Source organism: Gymnogyps californianus, chromosome 1 (genome assembly GCF_018139145.2).
Source record: "Gymnogyps californianus isolate 813 chromosome 1, ASM1813914v2, whole genome shotgun sequence".
NCBI lineage: Eukaryota > Metazoa > Chordata > Aves > Accipitriformes > Cathartidae > Gymnogyps > Gymnogyps californianus.
In genome coordinates, this window is record NC_059471.1 from 87,449,985 (window position 1) to 87,466,008 (window position 16,024).

The 16,024-nt window shown below is 41.9% G+C and overlaps 1 protein-coding gene across 1 annotated transcript in view; it reads left to right on the top strand.

Moving 5' to 3' along the window:
- PHEX (phosphate regulating endopeptidase X-linked) overlaps nt 1-16,024 on the top strand; it is a 112,969-nt gene that overhangs the window by 35,202 nt on the left and 61,743 nt on the right. The window contains exons 7-10 of the mRNA XM_050909927.1: nt 819-935; nt 6,780-6,863; nt 7,174-7,319; nt 14,458-14,551. Coding sequence (XP_050765884.1) covers nt 819-935; nt 6,780-6,863; nt 7,174-7,319; nt 14,458-14,551 — 441 coding nt within the window. The remainder of the gene's footprint in view (nt 1-818; nt 936-6,779; nt 6,864-7,173; nt 7,320-14,457; nt 14,552-16,024) is intronic.

Below are 16,024 nucleotides of genomic sequence, written 5' to 3' on the forward strand. Positions count from 1 at the left end.
GTTCCCTGAGAGGTTAGTAAGTTTTTTAGCCACATCTATCAGACTAGATGATGCCAGGATGCAAAGAATTATATCGACTAAAACATTAAAGGTGGAAATGCGTTGGGATATGTTTTTGCTTTTGTTGGACTGTGGGCCGCTAGGAGTTGATGAGGAGCAATCTGATCCCTCCAAGATCTCTGAAAGATTATGCTGGGCGGGAGGCAGCACAGAAATCTCTACAGTACCATTACATACAGTGTATTTTGCTAACATTTGTGTATACACACTGAGACTAAAATGTGCTTTATTAAGATAGCCTGGGGAGAGTGGAGCAGAGCACTGTAGCAGGTACAGGTGTTGCAGTGCTGTGGCAGGAGTAGAGGAGGCAGCTCAGTGGAGCGTCCCTTTATCTCCCTATCTTCTCAGCCGCTAAGCTTGCATTTATATACGAGTACTTCTTCAGTCCTATGCTGATTACTGTATGAGCTGGCATAAAATATTGGTGTACACTCATACACGTTGTCTAATCCCATTGTAAGAGCTGTAAGTGTTGTCAGTCTAATCCAGAAGTGTCATTTGCATTTCCTGAGATTTATACTCTGTGAACCACAGCAGGTATCTCTGTCTGTCACACACAGTACGTTTACAGTGTTATTTCTCTTTTTTTCCTTGATGACAGCAGGCATTCAAGGTAAGGAAAGCACAACTTCGGTTGCTAGGGCATGAAAGTACAAAGCATTATACTCCTTGCTATAGCTGGGCATTTCTGGTCTACTGCTACAGCTGTGCTCAAGAGCAAATCCAGTGGTCATTTTACTCTTTTTGTTTCTTTACAGTACCGAGATGCCTTTTTGCAGTTCATGGTTGATACAGCAGTGCTTCTGGGCGCAAACGCTTCACGAGCCGAATCTGATATGAAGTCGGTTCTAAGACTGGAAGTTAAAATCGCTGAGGTTGGTAATCTAATGTGGGATTGAAGCTAGCTTTTACAAAAAAAAAGTGTAATTATTTTTTAAAATGGAAAGCCATTATATCAACAGCCTTAGCGATAGCGTTTTTTAGAAGTAGAAGGAAAGGAGCAGAACCTGATGAAGAAAGGGTGAACAATATTCCTCCCTTAATTAATTGTTAAACTGATTATTTTATTCTTAGGGAAAAAAAACCTTAGCGAAATACTCTTGGTCCTTTAAATTGTTACTATGTCAACCAGACTCACCAGAGATAAGACTGCGGGCGGCGTGCCAATGTTTGAGGGATGGTGTGCTAGCGAGGTCCTTTGGTCTGCCATCTCAGTGGAGGTAGGGGATGGAGATCCATGCGGTAACAAAGACGCAAGGGTTATTGATGTGTTAGAAACCATAGAAGTGCCTGAGAATGGTCATGTAGGAATTAGGGTTTCTCCCAAAAAGGTGGCAGGATCAATAGCCCAACTGAAGTGCATCTACACCAATGCACTGGAAGCCATTGTGCACCTGGAAAACTATGATATAGTTACAATCGCAGAAGCATGATGGGATGACTCACACAACTGGAGTGCTGCAATGGATGGCTATAAACTCTTCAGAAGGGATAGGCAAGGAAGGAGAGGCGGTGGGGTAGCCCTGTAGGTTAGGGAGTGTTTTGACTGTCTAGAGCTTGATGACGGTGACGATAGGGTTGAGTGTTTATGTGTAAGAATCAGGGGGAAGGCCAACAAGGCAAATATCATTGTGAGAGTCTGTTATAGACCACCCAACCAGGATGAAGAGGCAAATGAAATATTCTATAAGCAGCTGGGAGAAGTCTCATGATCGCTAGCCCTTGTTCTTGTGGGGGACTTCAACTTACCAGATGTCTGCTGGAAATACAATACAGCAGAGAGGAAAAGGTCTAAGAGGTTCCTGGAGTATGTGGAAGGTGATAACTTTATGACACAGTTGGTGAGTGAGCCAATTAGGGAAGGTGCCCCGCTGGACCTGTTGTTTGCGAACAGAGAAGGACTTGTGGGTGATGTGGTGGTTGGAGGCTGTCTTGGGCATAGTAATCATGAAATGATAGAGTTTTCGATTCTTGGAGAAGTAAGGAGGGGGGTCAGCAGAACTGCTACCTTGGACTTCCAGAGGGCAGACTTTGGCCTGTTTAGGAGCCTGGTTGACAGTGTCCCTTGGGAGGCAGTCCTGAAGGGCAAAGGAGTCTAGGAAGGCTGGACATTCTTCAAGAAGGAAATCTTCAAGGCGCAGGAGCAGGCCATCCCTATGTGCTGAAAGACAAGCTGGTGGGGAAGAAGACCGGCCTGGCTGAACAGAGCTTTGGCTGGAACTCGGGAGAAAAAAAGGAGAGTTTGTGACCTTTGGAAGAAGGGGCAGACCACTCAGGAGGACTACAAGGATGCCGTGAGGTTATGCAGGGAGAAAATTAGAAGGGCCAAAGCCGAAGAGACAATAAAAAATGTTTCTATAAATACATTAGCAACAAAAAGAGGGCTAAGGAGAATCTCCATCCTTTATTGGATGTGGGGGATAGTGGATAGTGGATATCCACATATTGGATGTGGATAGTGACAAAGGATGAGGAAAAGGCTGAGGTACTTAATGCCTTCTTTGCCTCAGACTTTAATAGTAAGACCAGTTGTTCTCCAGGTACCCGGCCCCCTGAGCTGGAAGACAGGGATGGGGAGCAGAATGAAGCCCCCATAATCCAAGGAGAAATGGTTAGCGACCTCCTACACCACTGGGACACACACAAGTCTATGGGACCAGATGGGATCCACCCAAAGGTACCGAGGAAGCTGGTGGATGTGCTCACCAAGCCACTTTCCATCATTTATCAGCAGTCCTGGCTAACCAGGGAGGTCCCAGTTGACTGGAGGTTAGCAAATGTGACACCCATCTACAAGAAGGGCCAGAAGAAAGATCCAGGGAACTACAAGCATGTCAGTCTGACCTCAGTGCCAGGGAAGGTTATAGAGCAGATCATCTTGAGCGCCATCACGTGGCACCTCCAGAACAACCAGGCAATCAGGCCCAGTCAGCATGGGTTTATGAAAGGTAGGTCCTGCTTGACTAACCTGATCTCCTTCTAGGACAAGGTGACCCGCTTAGTGGATGAAGGAAAGGCTGTGGATGTTGTCTACCTAGACTTTAATAAAGCCCTTGACACCATTTCCAACAGCATTCTCCTGGAGAAACTGGCTGCTCATGGCTGCTCATGGCTTGCACAGGTGTACTCTTTGCTGGGTAAAAAACTGACTGGATGACTGAGCCCAAAGAGTTGTGGGGAATGGAGTTAAATCCAGTTGGCAGCCAATCACAAGTGGTGTTCCCCAGGGCTCTGTATTGGGGCCAGTTCTGTTTAATATCTTTGTCAATGATCTGGATGAGGGATCGAGTGCACCCTCAGGAAGTTTGCAGACGACACCAAGTTGGGCAGGAGTGTTGATCTGTTTGAGGGAAGGAAGGCTCTACAGAAGAATCTGGACAGGCTGGATCGATGGGCTGAGACCAATTGTATGAGGTTCAACAAGGCAAGGTGCCAGGTCCTGCACTTGGGTCACAACCACCTCATGCAATGCTACAGGCTTGGGGAAGAGTAGCTGGAAAGCTGCCCCGTAGAAAAGGACCTGGGGGAGTTGGTCGACAGCCGGCTGAATATGAACCGGCAGTGCGCCCAGGTGGCCAAGAAGGTGGCCAACAGCATTCTAGCTTGTATCAGAAACAGTGTGGCCAGCAGGACTAGGGAAAAAATCGTCCCCCTGTACTTGGCACTGGTGAGGCCGCACCTTGAATACTGTGTTCAGTTTTGGGCCCCTCACTACAAGAAAGACATTGAGGTGCTGGAGTGGGTCCAAAGAAGGGCAACGAAGCTGGTGAACGGTCTAGAGCACAAGTCTTATGAAGAGCAGCTGAGGGAACTGGGGTTGTCTAGCCTGGAGAAAAGGAGGCTGAGGGGAGACCTTATCGCTCTCTGCAACTACCTGAAAGAAGGTTGTAGTGAGGTGGATGTCAGTCTCTTTTCCCAGGTAACAAGTGATAGGATGAGAGGAAACAGCCTCAAGTTGCACCAGGGGAGGTTTAGATTGGATATTAAGGAAAATTTCTTCACTGAAAGGGTTGTCAAGCATTGGAACAGGCTGCCCAGGGAAGTGGTTTGAGTCACCATCTTTGGAGGTATTTAAAAGATGTGGTGCTTAGGGACATGGTTTAGTGGTGGACTTGGCAGTGTTAAGTTTATGGTTGGACTCAATGATCTTAAAGGTCTTTTCCATTCTAAATGATACTATGATTCTGTAATTTTGAGGTCGGGCAGAATTTGAGTCCCTGCTGTGCAGTTATGTTGAGAATACATTACCATGTATTCAAGAAGCAGACCAGACTGATTCTCTGAGGAACAGTCTAAAAGCAGTGCAAGACTGAGGTGTTATATTGGCACTTGGTAGTGTGAGGATGGTAGTTACAATAACACCACAGATAGCTCCTGCGCTGCTTTCATGGGGCACCCTGGAAGTGGGGACAGGAAACTCCATGAGTTTCAATTTAGAGGACCAACTGAATTTAGTAAAGCTAAGTAGATTTAAATCTGGTACTCGGTTCTGACCGATTTACTTGGTGATGTTTTTGCCCCCTGGTGGAGTTTAATTTATGCATTAGGACTGTTGCCGGCTGAAGGAGCGTTTCTGCTTCCCCGTATCCCCATTTCAGTATGGCTACTGCAGGAATCCTGCTCCTGGGAGCTGCAAGTCCATTATCGTTTCCACTTCTACAGCTAGAGAGAAGAATTAGCCTCAATGTTGGGAAACCAGCAAAAGTTAGGGCTGCAAACTTGACACTGATTTGCAGAACTACGAGCTGAGCTGAGTATTTCTTCATATCGCCAAGGAAAGAAGCTATCCCCTGTGAAATGCTGGGTCTCCTGTTAACAGAGAAACCTGTTGCACAGGACAGGTGATGCAGCAGATGACTTTTCCCTGGGTTCTGCTGTTGCAGTCTACAGGAGGAAGGGCAGTGATGCTTCTTAATGGTGTGTATGTGCAGAATTGAGGACCATCCACAACAGCAGTAAATCAGTGTTTTGATCTCTCTGCTGAAAGAGATGAAATTTTGTCAAACCTCTAAATAAAGCCCAGTATTCAGCTTCAGTTACCTAGCGTGGATGGACTAATGAGCAGATACTTCATTGTGACCCAGCGGACTTGAAAAACAGAAAATGTTTCTTCTGTTTATTGGTGATGTGATAAGAAGATGCATCACTACCTCTGGTAGCTATAATGCTTTACGTAACGAATGTCTTAGAGCTTTAATCCACAAAGTATATAGGTGAAGTTGCCATACAAGATGACATGGATCATGTAACAGCCCTCAGGATCAGTAATGCATACCCACTATGCAACAAGCTCATGGTTACCTAATTTCCCTTTAGTATGAATAATCCTCCTAAAATATATCCAGATATTAGGCATGAGTCCAGGGACATGGACTGTTGCGTAATCCTTAATGAGCACAATGGTTTATATAAACATCTTACCGTGATTTCAAAGGAGATAGTCCTGTTTGTTACTTAGGCTTTTACGGTGTCCTGTGTTCCTCTGCATTCATTTTAAGTGAACGTATATAATGGAGAACTTATGTGCTCAGGAAGAGACAGCAAGAATAAAGGGAGGATACTTTGGATATAGGAAGGAGTGGCATGCTTCGAGAGAGCTTGTTGTGTACAAGGAAGATTTCAGTTAGGTTTGAATTACTGGAGGAAGAGGGAAAGTTTTGAGGGGAAGGGAGCAAATGGGTTCAAGAAGAGTTTAAAGATTTGTCAGATAAATGAAATTTGCAAAAAGGGAGAAGAAAGTAATTTTTTTTCTGTGTGGCTTGAGCAATAGTAAAACCGCAGACACTTACTGGAGAATTTTGGTTGGAGAACTGCCAGCTGTCTGGTTAGTCTGGCGTCAATCTCTGTCCTCTTTAAACTGCACAGTGTACAGCCTGTTGTATAGGATTTACCTTAGAGTGGGGCTGGAATTGCCATCAGGAATTCTTGTTTCTCTTGGAAACTGAGAAAATTTTGAGCTATATCTTGTACTTGGTTTGTTTTTCTATTATGAACCATACTGCCATCTTGGAAACTGAAAGTCCCTTTTTAGTTATAAAAGGACTTGCTTTATGTTTAGGATTTCTTTTGCTACGTCCTTGGACTTTGACACTACAGAGGATCCTGAGGTCCGGCTCCTCTGGTCACCCAGACGAGAGACCTGGTTGGAGAATGCTTTAATTCATGTCTGGCCTATATACCCAGGTTTCCTGCTATGGAAATCAGGATGCTAGGGTAAAATGAGGAGAAACTTGTGTGTGTCTGGCTCTTCCCTCAGATGGAGTCAGGGCATAGCAAGAACATGTTCAAATCCAAGAGATGAGATGTGCTTCCAGCGTACCTATCTCAGATTTGACCTTTTAAACCATATAGTTTGGAGGTGGCTTCTACCTGACATGACGGGATGAATAAGTATTAATGGTCTAGGTGTGCTTTTATGTCTTATGAATCAACATGCATTTCCTTAGTATAATCAGAGCTAAAATTGGTCTAATATGTTCAAAGAAGACATGCAGCTCATTAAATTCCCCAGTAATGAGTTAAACTGACAAGGAACTGTGTTCCATTTCTCCTAGTTAAATGCCATCCTCAGAAAGGGAAGTTAGTGCCATGAATGCATGGAAAACAGGTGGTGAGGTATTTCTGCACTGGGATTATGATGGACAGTAATGATATAAGAGCACGTCCCTGCAAGATAATCCTTGTTTTGATGTTTTGGTTTGTTTTTTTTTTCCCCCCAGATCATGATTCCATATGAAAATCGAACAAGTGAGGTGATGTACAATAAAATGAACATATCGGAGCTTAGTGCCATGATTCCGCAGGTTGGTTGGGGATAATTGCAAAATTATTCTTTTAACGTCTGACCTATATAATTAAAATTGCCTTTAGTGCGCAGAGCAGCATGTTAAAGGAATATCATTAGGAATGTGTGTACTCAATTACAATATATGTTCTTTTAAATACAGTTACGACTTTCCTGAGGTTTGAAAACATGTGTAATGACAAAGTGCAATAGTTTCTAAATTTTTAATAAGTAAAGCTTTGAAACCATTAGTCTCAAGGGTGCAACTTAGTTAATAAATCATCTCTCTTCATAATCTGCTTTAACCAGCCTTCTCTTTGTCATTGCAGTTTGACTGGCTGGGATACATCAAGAAGGTGATTGACACCAGACTCTATCCTGAGCTCAAAGATATAGGTCCTTCAGAAAATGTGATTGTCCGTGTTCCTCAGTACTTCAAAGATTTATTCAGGATATTAGAAAATGAAAGGAAAAAGTAAGGATCCTATGATGGTTTCACCCACAGTTATGAGGGGACATGAGATGCTGGGCTTTTCCTGTTTTTTCCAGGTGTTTCAGATATTCTTGGAATCGAGTCTCTAGGCAAAAGGTCTGTTTGGTTCTGTCTGAATGAGGATATAGATATTAGCTTGTGTGTAGCAGGAGAATTTGCAGTTTCAACACCTTTCTTTTTTTACGGAAAACACAGGTTGCAGTAAAGCTGCTCTTTCCAGACGCATTCAGCATCTCTTACTTGTATAGGGTCTTGCATCTTGTGAAATCATTGACACCTGTAGAATATAGTTGTAAAATGCACGTAGCTCAGAGTAAACATAGTAGATGTGCTTTGCACAGGGAAGCAAGACAGCTTTGGGCAGTGTGAGGAAAAAGCGTATGTGAAGGTGACATCCCATTTTGAAACATCATTATCGATGACAACTAAGTGATTTCTGTGATAATTTACTCTCTACTGAGGCGTGTTGCTGAACTTTTAAAAAAATATTGTTAGGCTGTTGTCTCCAATAATCATTCTTTGCTGATTGTACGGGCCACAACTGAATTTACATTTCAGAAAAAAAGACTAATTCAGAAGCATTATTCTTATATTGTTGCTCTATGTCTCCAGTGACAGAATGCTTACATTAATTCATAGTACCTGTAAAAATAACTCACAGATCAAACAATAAGAAAAATAAAAATGATTGATCTACCTAGAGATCATCAAACATCCTTTCTTTATAAAATTCAGCAAATATCATTGGTGTGCCACCAATCTTAATCTACTGAAGAAAGTCTTCTAAATGGTTTGGGCTGTCCATGCTTTGTATCTCAAAGTTAGTTACATCAGTGGGGATAAAGTAGTGATTTAGAGGATGCACATGTAGCAAGACAACAGAGAATTAATTATTCCCTGTGTACAAATACACTTACATGCAAAAATATTCTGTAACTACAGAATAAATACCTGGAGACTTTTTCAATTAGGGTCTTTGTCGTGGTTTAACCCCAGCCGGCAGCTAAGCACCACGCAGCCGCTCGCTCACTGCCCCCCACCTCTGGGATGGGGGAGAGAATCAGGAAAAAAAACTCGTGAGTTGAGATAAAGACAGTTTAATAGGACAGAAAGGAATGAAAAACAATGATAATGATAATAATAATATGACAATAGTAATACTAAAAGAATTAAACTATACAAAGCAAGTGGTGCACAATGCAATTGCTCACCACTCGTTGACCGATGCCCAGTTAGTTCCCGAGCCGCGATCCACCCCTCCCAGCCAGCTCCCCCAGTTTATATACTGGGCATGATGTCATATGGTATGGAATATTCCTTTGGCCAGTTTGGGTCAGCTGTCCTGGCTGTGTCCCCTCCCAGCTTCTTGTGCCCCTCCAGCCTTCTTGCTGGCTGGGCACGAGAAGCTGAAAAATCCTTGATTTAGTATAAACACTACTTAGCTACAACTGAAAACATCAGTGTGTTATCAACATTATTTTCCTACTAAATCCAAAACACAGCACTATACCAGCTACTAGGAAGAAAATTAACTCTGTCCTAGCTGAAACCAGGACAGTCTTATTCAGGGAAAATCTGAGTATTCAAGAGGAGTTAAGCCAGCCTGTGTGTCATGGCAGAGGGAGGCTGGAATAATGACCAGAAAGAATGGGAAAGCCCGTCTTCAGCAAAGCTCGAGACCAGCTTCCTGACCCCCACAGGTCGGGGGGTGGGCAAAAGCAGTGTCCGATTTCCAGTATATTCGTGCTGCATATGTTATAGCAAATAACGGTTTAGGCATTTTCTGCTCAGTCTTACCCTAAGAAATTTGCATCATAAAATGTTAGAAATGGCAAATAGTGCTAAACTCAACCCAAGCAATCTTCAAATACTTGTACGTAAAATCCATCCAAGCAGTCACTGCATGATAACAAAGATCATGTTTATCTATTAGATGATAATGTTCATTACTTAAAATGTCATAGCCTGCTCCAGAAGTAACCTTGTTATCTGGCCTGAGAAAATTAGGAAATCATCTTTATATGAACTCCTAACAATGAGGTCTTAACATTTCCCTGTAGGGTGAACTCTGAAAGCTTAACAAGGATAATTTCTTTTAGGTAATCTCATTTATCATTCTCCATATGATATTTTAAATGTTAAATTAATGCAACAACATGAATTTGGTTTGTTACAGTAAATATCTAGACCAATCAAATTCCTAGTAAAGCATTCAAAAACTTTAAATATGCTTCAGTGATTAGAACGTGAATTAACTTTTCATCATTTCAGGAGACACAGTGTCATTAGGAGAAGCAGGTACTTTCACCAAGTTCATATTCTTTTCAGTTACAAACCTTCTATCCCTAAATTATACTTTTATTCCAATGCCTTGTGTGTCCCCTTCCCAGATGAGCACCCTGCTGGCATGGCTACTATTCAAAATGGCACAAAAAGGTGGTTCATGCCCCAGTGATCTGGCAAAGTACTCTGTGAAGTTTGTTTCAGGTGAAGGGAAGAATGGAGCAAAAATTAAGTCTGGGTACAGAAGCAGTTCTCAGTGATGGAGGTGAAAAGTCGTATGGACTCACAATCATCATATTAAAAATTGCTGCCTTGGAGAATCTGCTGAACAATCTTGAATTGTGAAATCAGTCACATGGCAATGTTACTAGAAAATGGCACATTGGCAGGATGTAGAGTGAATTTAGTAGAGTAAGGCTGTTATTTACTTGACAACCCTGCTGCATATAATCAAGTTACTGTGTGGATCTTGAAATATGTGCAGCGGTGTGGTTCAGAGGTCTGTCTGAAACTCCCAAGCCAGGGCATTGCTGTGAGTCCAGCCCAGGATCATGGCTCTCTGTAGCAAGCTGCCCAAGAAGCTGAGTAACTAGCCTGCAGGAGTTTCCATCAGCCCTGGGCTAGCTAGCCTAAGTGAAGTCAGGTGTTCAGTGCTGAAGTAAGTCACACCTTCTTCCTAAGAAGTCTTCAGGGATTCCTTCAGTTTTTTAGTGTACCGACTAATTTTTAATGGAGTTTATGTCTATTACAGGAAGAAGAGTTGTATGTTGAAAAGCTAGACGTAGCTGTGGTGTAAATGAGATAATGGCAGAGCTCCAATACAGGTGTGCCATGTGAGAGGGGAGACGGGACTGTGCTGGCACTAGTTAGGAGCCCCTTATATCCCTTCCCTGTTACCTGTGTACTGGTGCTTTATGTGTGAGCTATAAATAGGATACAGTAAATTGTGTCCTTGTTGGAGACATTTGCAGCTGTTGAAGGAAGCAGCTTTATCGTTCTCATGGATGTCAGAATGAATTACTGGTTTCCTTTGCCTTACCTTACCCCATCTTTGCAGTATAGCACAATTAATAGAGAAGTACTCTGTAACTCCTGCAGCATAAGAGGAATTTTCTTTAGAGAGGGATGGGGGCACTAGATCTCCTTTCTGGTCTTAGCCTGCCTCTGAAAAATTAGAGAGAGAAGTTACAATAATTTGACTTGAACTAGTGCCTCTAGCAATAGAGGCAGAAGTTTTTCAGTACTTATAATTTGATTCATGACTCAATTCTGAATACAATTTTCAAATAGATCTCAAAATTTGTGAAAGGGATCTTTTTGTTAAAATGTCAATTAATTTGTCCATCTATCTCATACTAAATCTATCGTCTTTAATTGCCACCGTGTGTGTGTTGATTAAAATATTACAAACTCACAGAATTTTACATGAGCAACCTACTTTATTCCCAGACAGGGTAGAGAGTTCCTTAGTAGATATTCATAAGCACTGGTATAATTTTAACTGTCCCAGCAAACAAGCTCTCTACCACTTCCTTTGGGAGTGTGTATCACAATAATGGTCATATTGGTTAAGAGCAAGCCTACACTTCTTTCTGTAACAGTCATTTTGAAGTTAAAATAGGGGACTACGTACTGTACTCTTCTGAAAGGTTACAACAACAAATGCTCTGGTCTCATCGAAAGAGCAGAGAGGATTTGTATATTTTATTTGTGCATTGGATTTTGCCCCATGTGAAGAGGTTAACTTCTCTGAGCCTTGGTGAACTTATTTGTGAAATTGGGATGAAAATCACCCCAAGATATGCACTGGAGGCATTTCATAACCAAAAAGTGTCAGTTTTTAAACCAAATGAAGATGACCAATTGATTTTAAGTTTGTATAGTTAGCCAAAAAGGTAAAATGATCATCCCCAAAATAGGTAAACAAATTCAGATAAAATGTGATTTTGTTTTGAAAAACAAAATAAAGAACACTGCCCCTCAAACAAACAACAACAACAACAAAACCCCTCAACCTCTCCCCCTGTTGCCCGCCCCCCAGCAAATAAACATACCTCTGGGCTTTGAGGTGAAACCTTCCTGTTGTTTTATGCATCGTATACATCAGTGGATTCTAGTGTGATTACAATCAGGAATTATTACAATCTCATCAGACAGCTTGGTTTTAGGACGTCTGAGCCTTCTTTTCCTTCCCAAATTAAAACAAACCTCAATTAACTGTGGGATATTTTCTGAAACTGACAGCTGCCTTCATTACTTACGCCTGATACAAAAGTTTTTGAATTCCTGTTGATATTAGTGTCTTTGAATAAGTCACCTTTTTGAGACTCATCCTTTACAAATTTCAGTCTTTCATTCACTACCAATTTGACAGAGGTTCCTCAATTCAAATGTAAGGACAAACACCACCAGATGAGAACAAGAAGCACACAGAAGGGAGAATTGATTTTTTGGTAGCAATTAAGTACTGAATTGTAACACATAATTGGTTTATGATAGCGATCTATTTAGCTGAGGTTTTTTACTGAAGACTTTTGATCGAAATTAAATCTTTAAACCTTTTAATCCGTAGGACTTGCATAAATACTGTTTTAGATCCACAGGGTAGTTACTGCAGGAGCATGGATGCTATTCAGCTCTGCTGAAATACCTGAGGCAGATAGTTGTGAGTCTTGTGGAGTTGGATTCATTTACAAAACCAATGAGAGCTGAGCACTTTTAGGGTGCTTCAGTTGCCACTGAGTGAGGAAATTCCACATTGTCAGAAATGTGTTAAGGGGAAAATCTATACTTTCTGGTATTTCATAGGTTGGAATGAATTTTTAATGACCCTAAGCATTATCTCAAAATGGTTTGATCATCTAAGCAGAGCTAACTGTTTTGGCTTTTGGAACATGTACTGTGTTACAAATGTACATTATTCATGCTAAAAAGCTTTTTCAGATATGTTTTACGATTATTGTGGGGATACTACATATCTGTATACTAAAAGAGGGAATATGCCCAGTGTGAGAGATGAGAAGACTAGTGAGTATCAGGCCTTTGAGGTGACAGTTGGCTTGAGATCGCACCTTCAAGTTTTCCTGTGTGAAATGAGTTGACCATATTTCCGACCTATAAGCATATGCAGACTTAACTGATGAGTAAAACAGGCTTTGCCCCGGCTGCCACGGATGCACAACTGCCATGCAGGTTCACTGAGTATGCACACTTGTGCTAGCTTCAGTTCAGCTGGAGTGGCCTGCAGGGACAGCCGAATCCAGCGGCACTGCAGAGCGCCTGCCTTCCCCGGCCACTGACCGCTGTGCCTGACCAGACTGGTCCCCAGTGCACGTCTCAGCCAGCCCGCGGAGAGTGCACAGCCACCCATCCGCTCTTGCTGTAGCGTCCTGCTCAGATGCGTGCACGCCGCTGGAGTTACTGGGTCATCATGTGCTCAGTCACTAATAGACAGTATGTAGCTATAGCTTGCCTTAAGCCTCTCCATTTTCGCCTCTTTATCACCTCCCCAGCTGAGTGATGGAGAGTGCAAGCTTCCAGCAACAACATGTCTCAAGCTGGAGGCTTTGTGTGGGTGGACTGGTGCTCGGTTAGAGGCAAAACTCAAGTTACGGCTCAGGTGAATGCTGCTGTGAAGACAACACGCCCGCAAAGTATGTTTGTGACCTGTTATGATTCAGAGGAGGGGACAGTATGGGATGTGTCCATGAATGAAGCTAGTGGAGTGACACTATAGCAACAGCTACGCTGCTCCACACCTATGGCAACAGGAGATTGCAGAAATGGGATTTTTAGAGATGGGGGAGTTGTTCAGGTGGTCCATAACAGCATCTTTGGTTGCAAAGAAGCAATTTTCCTCCCTATGGAGAAGTCTATGGCCTGCCCAAAATGTTATGTATATCCCAGTGTAGAGCAAACAACATTTGGATATTCATAGCTTTAGAGCAATAACTGTCCTTGAAAAATATGTTATCTATAAGACAAGATGACAATAATACTTGTAGGCCATTATTGGACTTGTTTTGAGACTGTTGAATTGTGTATTTCACAGTGCACCTTTAACTCATACAGCCACTGCTGAGTGTGGAGAGAGCTCAGTCTAGACTAGATAAATCCTCCAATCAAGTGGTTGAAGTTTTAGAAAAGGGGCATGGATGTCAGGTCTCCTGGGAATTTTAAACAAGTTCTTCCTGGATCTCTCAGCCTCAGTTCTTACGAGATTCTCGTTACTGAGACGACTTTTTTTTGGTATTTCAATTATCCATCTACAAAATAAGAGTGGTAATACTTTAATAACTCTGTGGGTAGTAAGAACTTTTAAAAGCATATTGATAACTTCTAATGAAAGATAGAAATATGAGATAATGACAGTATATATGGGATGGACTGTTATCTATTCTGTTTCATTGTTATGATTTGTGTGCCCTACTAATGAGGAGAGATAACATTCACTTTGATTTACAAAAGAAAAATTGGTTATTTTCTTATCTCTGGATAGAACTTTTATGAAACTATTATTATGACACAGTTCTTGCCACTTCTGTGGAAACTGAAAACTGCCTTTTGAAAAAAACATTACCTAAAAATGACATACTACAAGATGGACTCATAAATATCCCCTAGAAGATGGTTATCATGGTGCAATTACATATTAACTGGCTGCAATCACACAGATTCTTCTGTGTAATAGGGATTTATCAATTTGGTCATCACTCATTAATTTTCAAGGTGAAATTTCCACCGTTCAGTTGAAATGTTTGTAGAGATATTTCTGTGAGTGCTTTGTGGTACATCATACGCGTTTAAATGTCTGATAAAAATATATCTGCTTTAACAGGACTCTTGCCAACTATCTGGTGTGGAGGATGGTTTATTCAAGGTTATTTAACCTCAGTAGACGTTTTCAGTACCGGTGGCTGGAATTTTCTCGGGTAAGTTAGAGTTTTTATAGCATTTACAATGTACTAGTATTGACACTATTGGTTTCCCTTATAGTTGCTATACCTTTGCAAAACATAAAATGTTTTCCATGCTGGATAAATTTCTTGAATAAACTTTTTTTTGTTGAAGACTCCCTCGAAAACAATTAAGACATACATATTCTTGTATATGACACTTAGGAAAAATGTCTTTTAGATTATGTTAAGGAGTTTTTGAGGCCTCCCCTTTAAAAACCTTAGTCTTCCTATGCAGAAACTCGAAAGCTGCAAAGTTTTTGAGTTACGTACTAGGGCTGTGACCTGTGCTTTTCCTGCAGGCCAAACCTGTTTGGCCAAAATCTAAGCTTTTGAAAAAACCCCTACTGTTTACACATGCATGAATATAGCTCTGGTAAAACAAAAGTCTAAGATTTCAGCTTTTCTAAGCTTGCTCAAACCTCTCTCATGCTCTAGTGCCAGCTTTACATGAGCTCTAGCACATCCGTACACCAGCCATTTCCACAGAGAAGCTGATCAGGTGCCTTCCAGCTTGGGGTTGCAGAAGCCCCAGAAGACATTAGTCACTGCCCCGAGCTATGAGAGCAGAGCTAATTATCTATTAAGTAACATGGGCATTTATGTAAAACACGTGTGTTTGATTAAGTGAACCCTGTCAGCCACCCTGACAATCCTGTGGGCAGCATGAGGGCTCTTTAAGCAAACCAAGGATGAAACTGAAACGTGCTTTGTCTTGTTGTTTCCAAGCCACTTTAGTTTAGATAGTGAACTTTTTGCTTGTCATTATGAAAATTAGCTGCTTGGTGACATCATGACTACAGGAGGCTAGCATGATGCTGCCAGGGATGTGGTACAGGAGGTGTGGGTGCTCTGTCCTCCGTGGTGAGGCATGCAGGTGGCTAATTGAAGCACCCGTAATATCTTTCCTTTAATAGTACTGGAATAGTTCTGAGTTGATCGCATACCTAAAAATAAGCTCCAAGAGCTTGATGGAAACTACACAGGAAAGGCAGTCTCTTATAATTCTGAAATCATATTCAAATCAGTCTTGTTAAAGATGCCATTTTCTTCATGCAAAAATGTGAGAAACTGGCTGTCAGAACCACGGTGATAAGTTTGTAAGTGTGTCCCCTCCTGGGACATTCCTTGCTAGCCAGGTGAAATAGATTGATGCTGGCCATTAGCCAGTCTGCAGCATAATACTGAGTTATATTATGGCCAGAAAAATTCCTGGAAGGAAACTTTAAGCTTTGGATACTGTGTGTTTTGATATGGTAGCTAGCTGCTGTCACTTCTCTGGGTACCTTCTCCAGAAGCTTTGGGAGAAATCTAGTTCAAGTTGATTCAATGCTTATTAACAATGTCATCAAGGGTTTCATGTAAGTGGTTGTGAAAACTTAAGCACAGCACAGTAAGGGCAGTGAGTCAGCAGCTCATTCCCATTATCTGCCCCTGGGATCTGGAGAT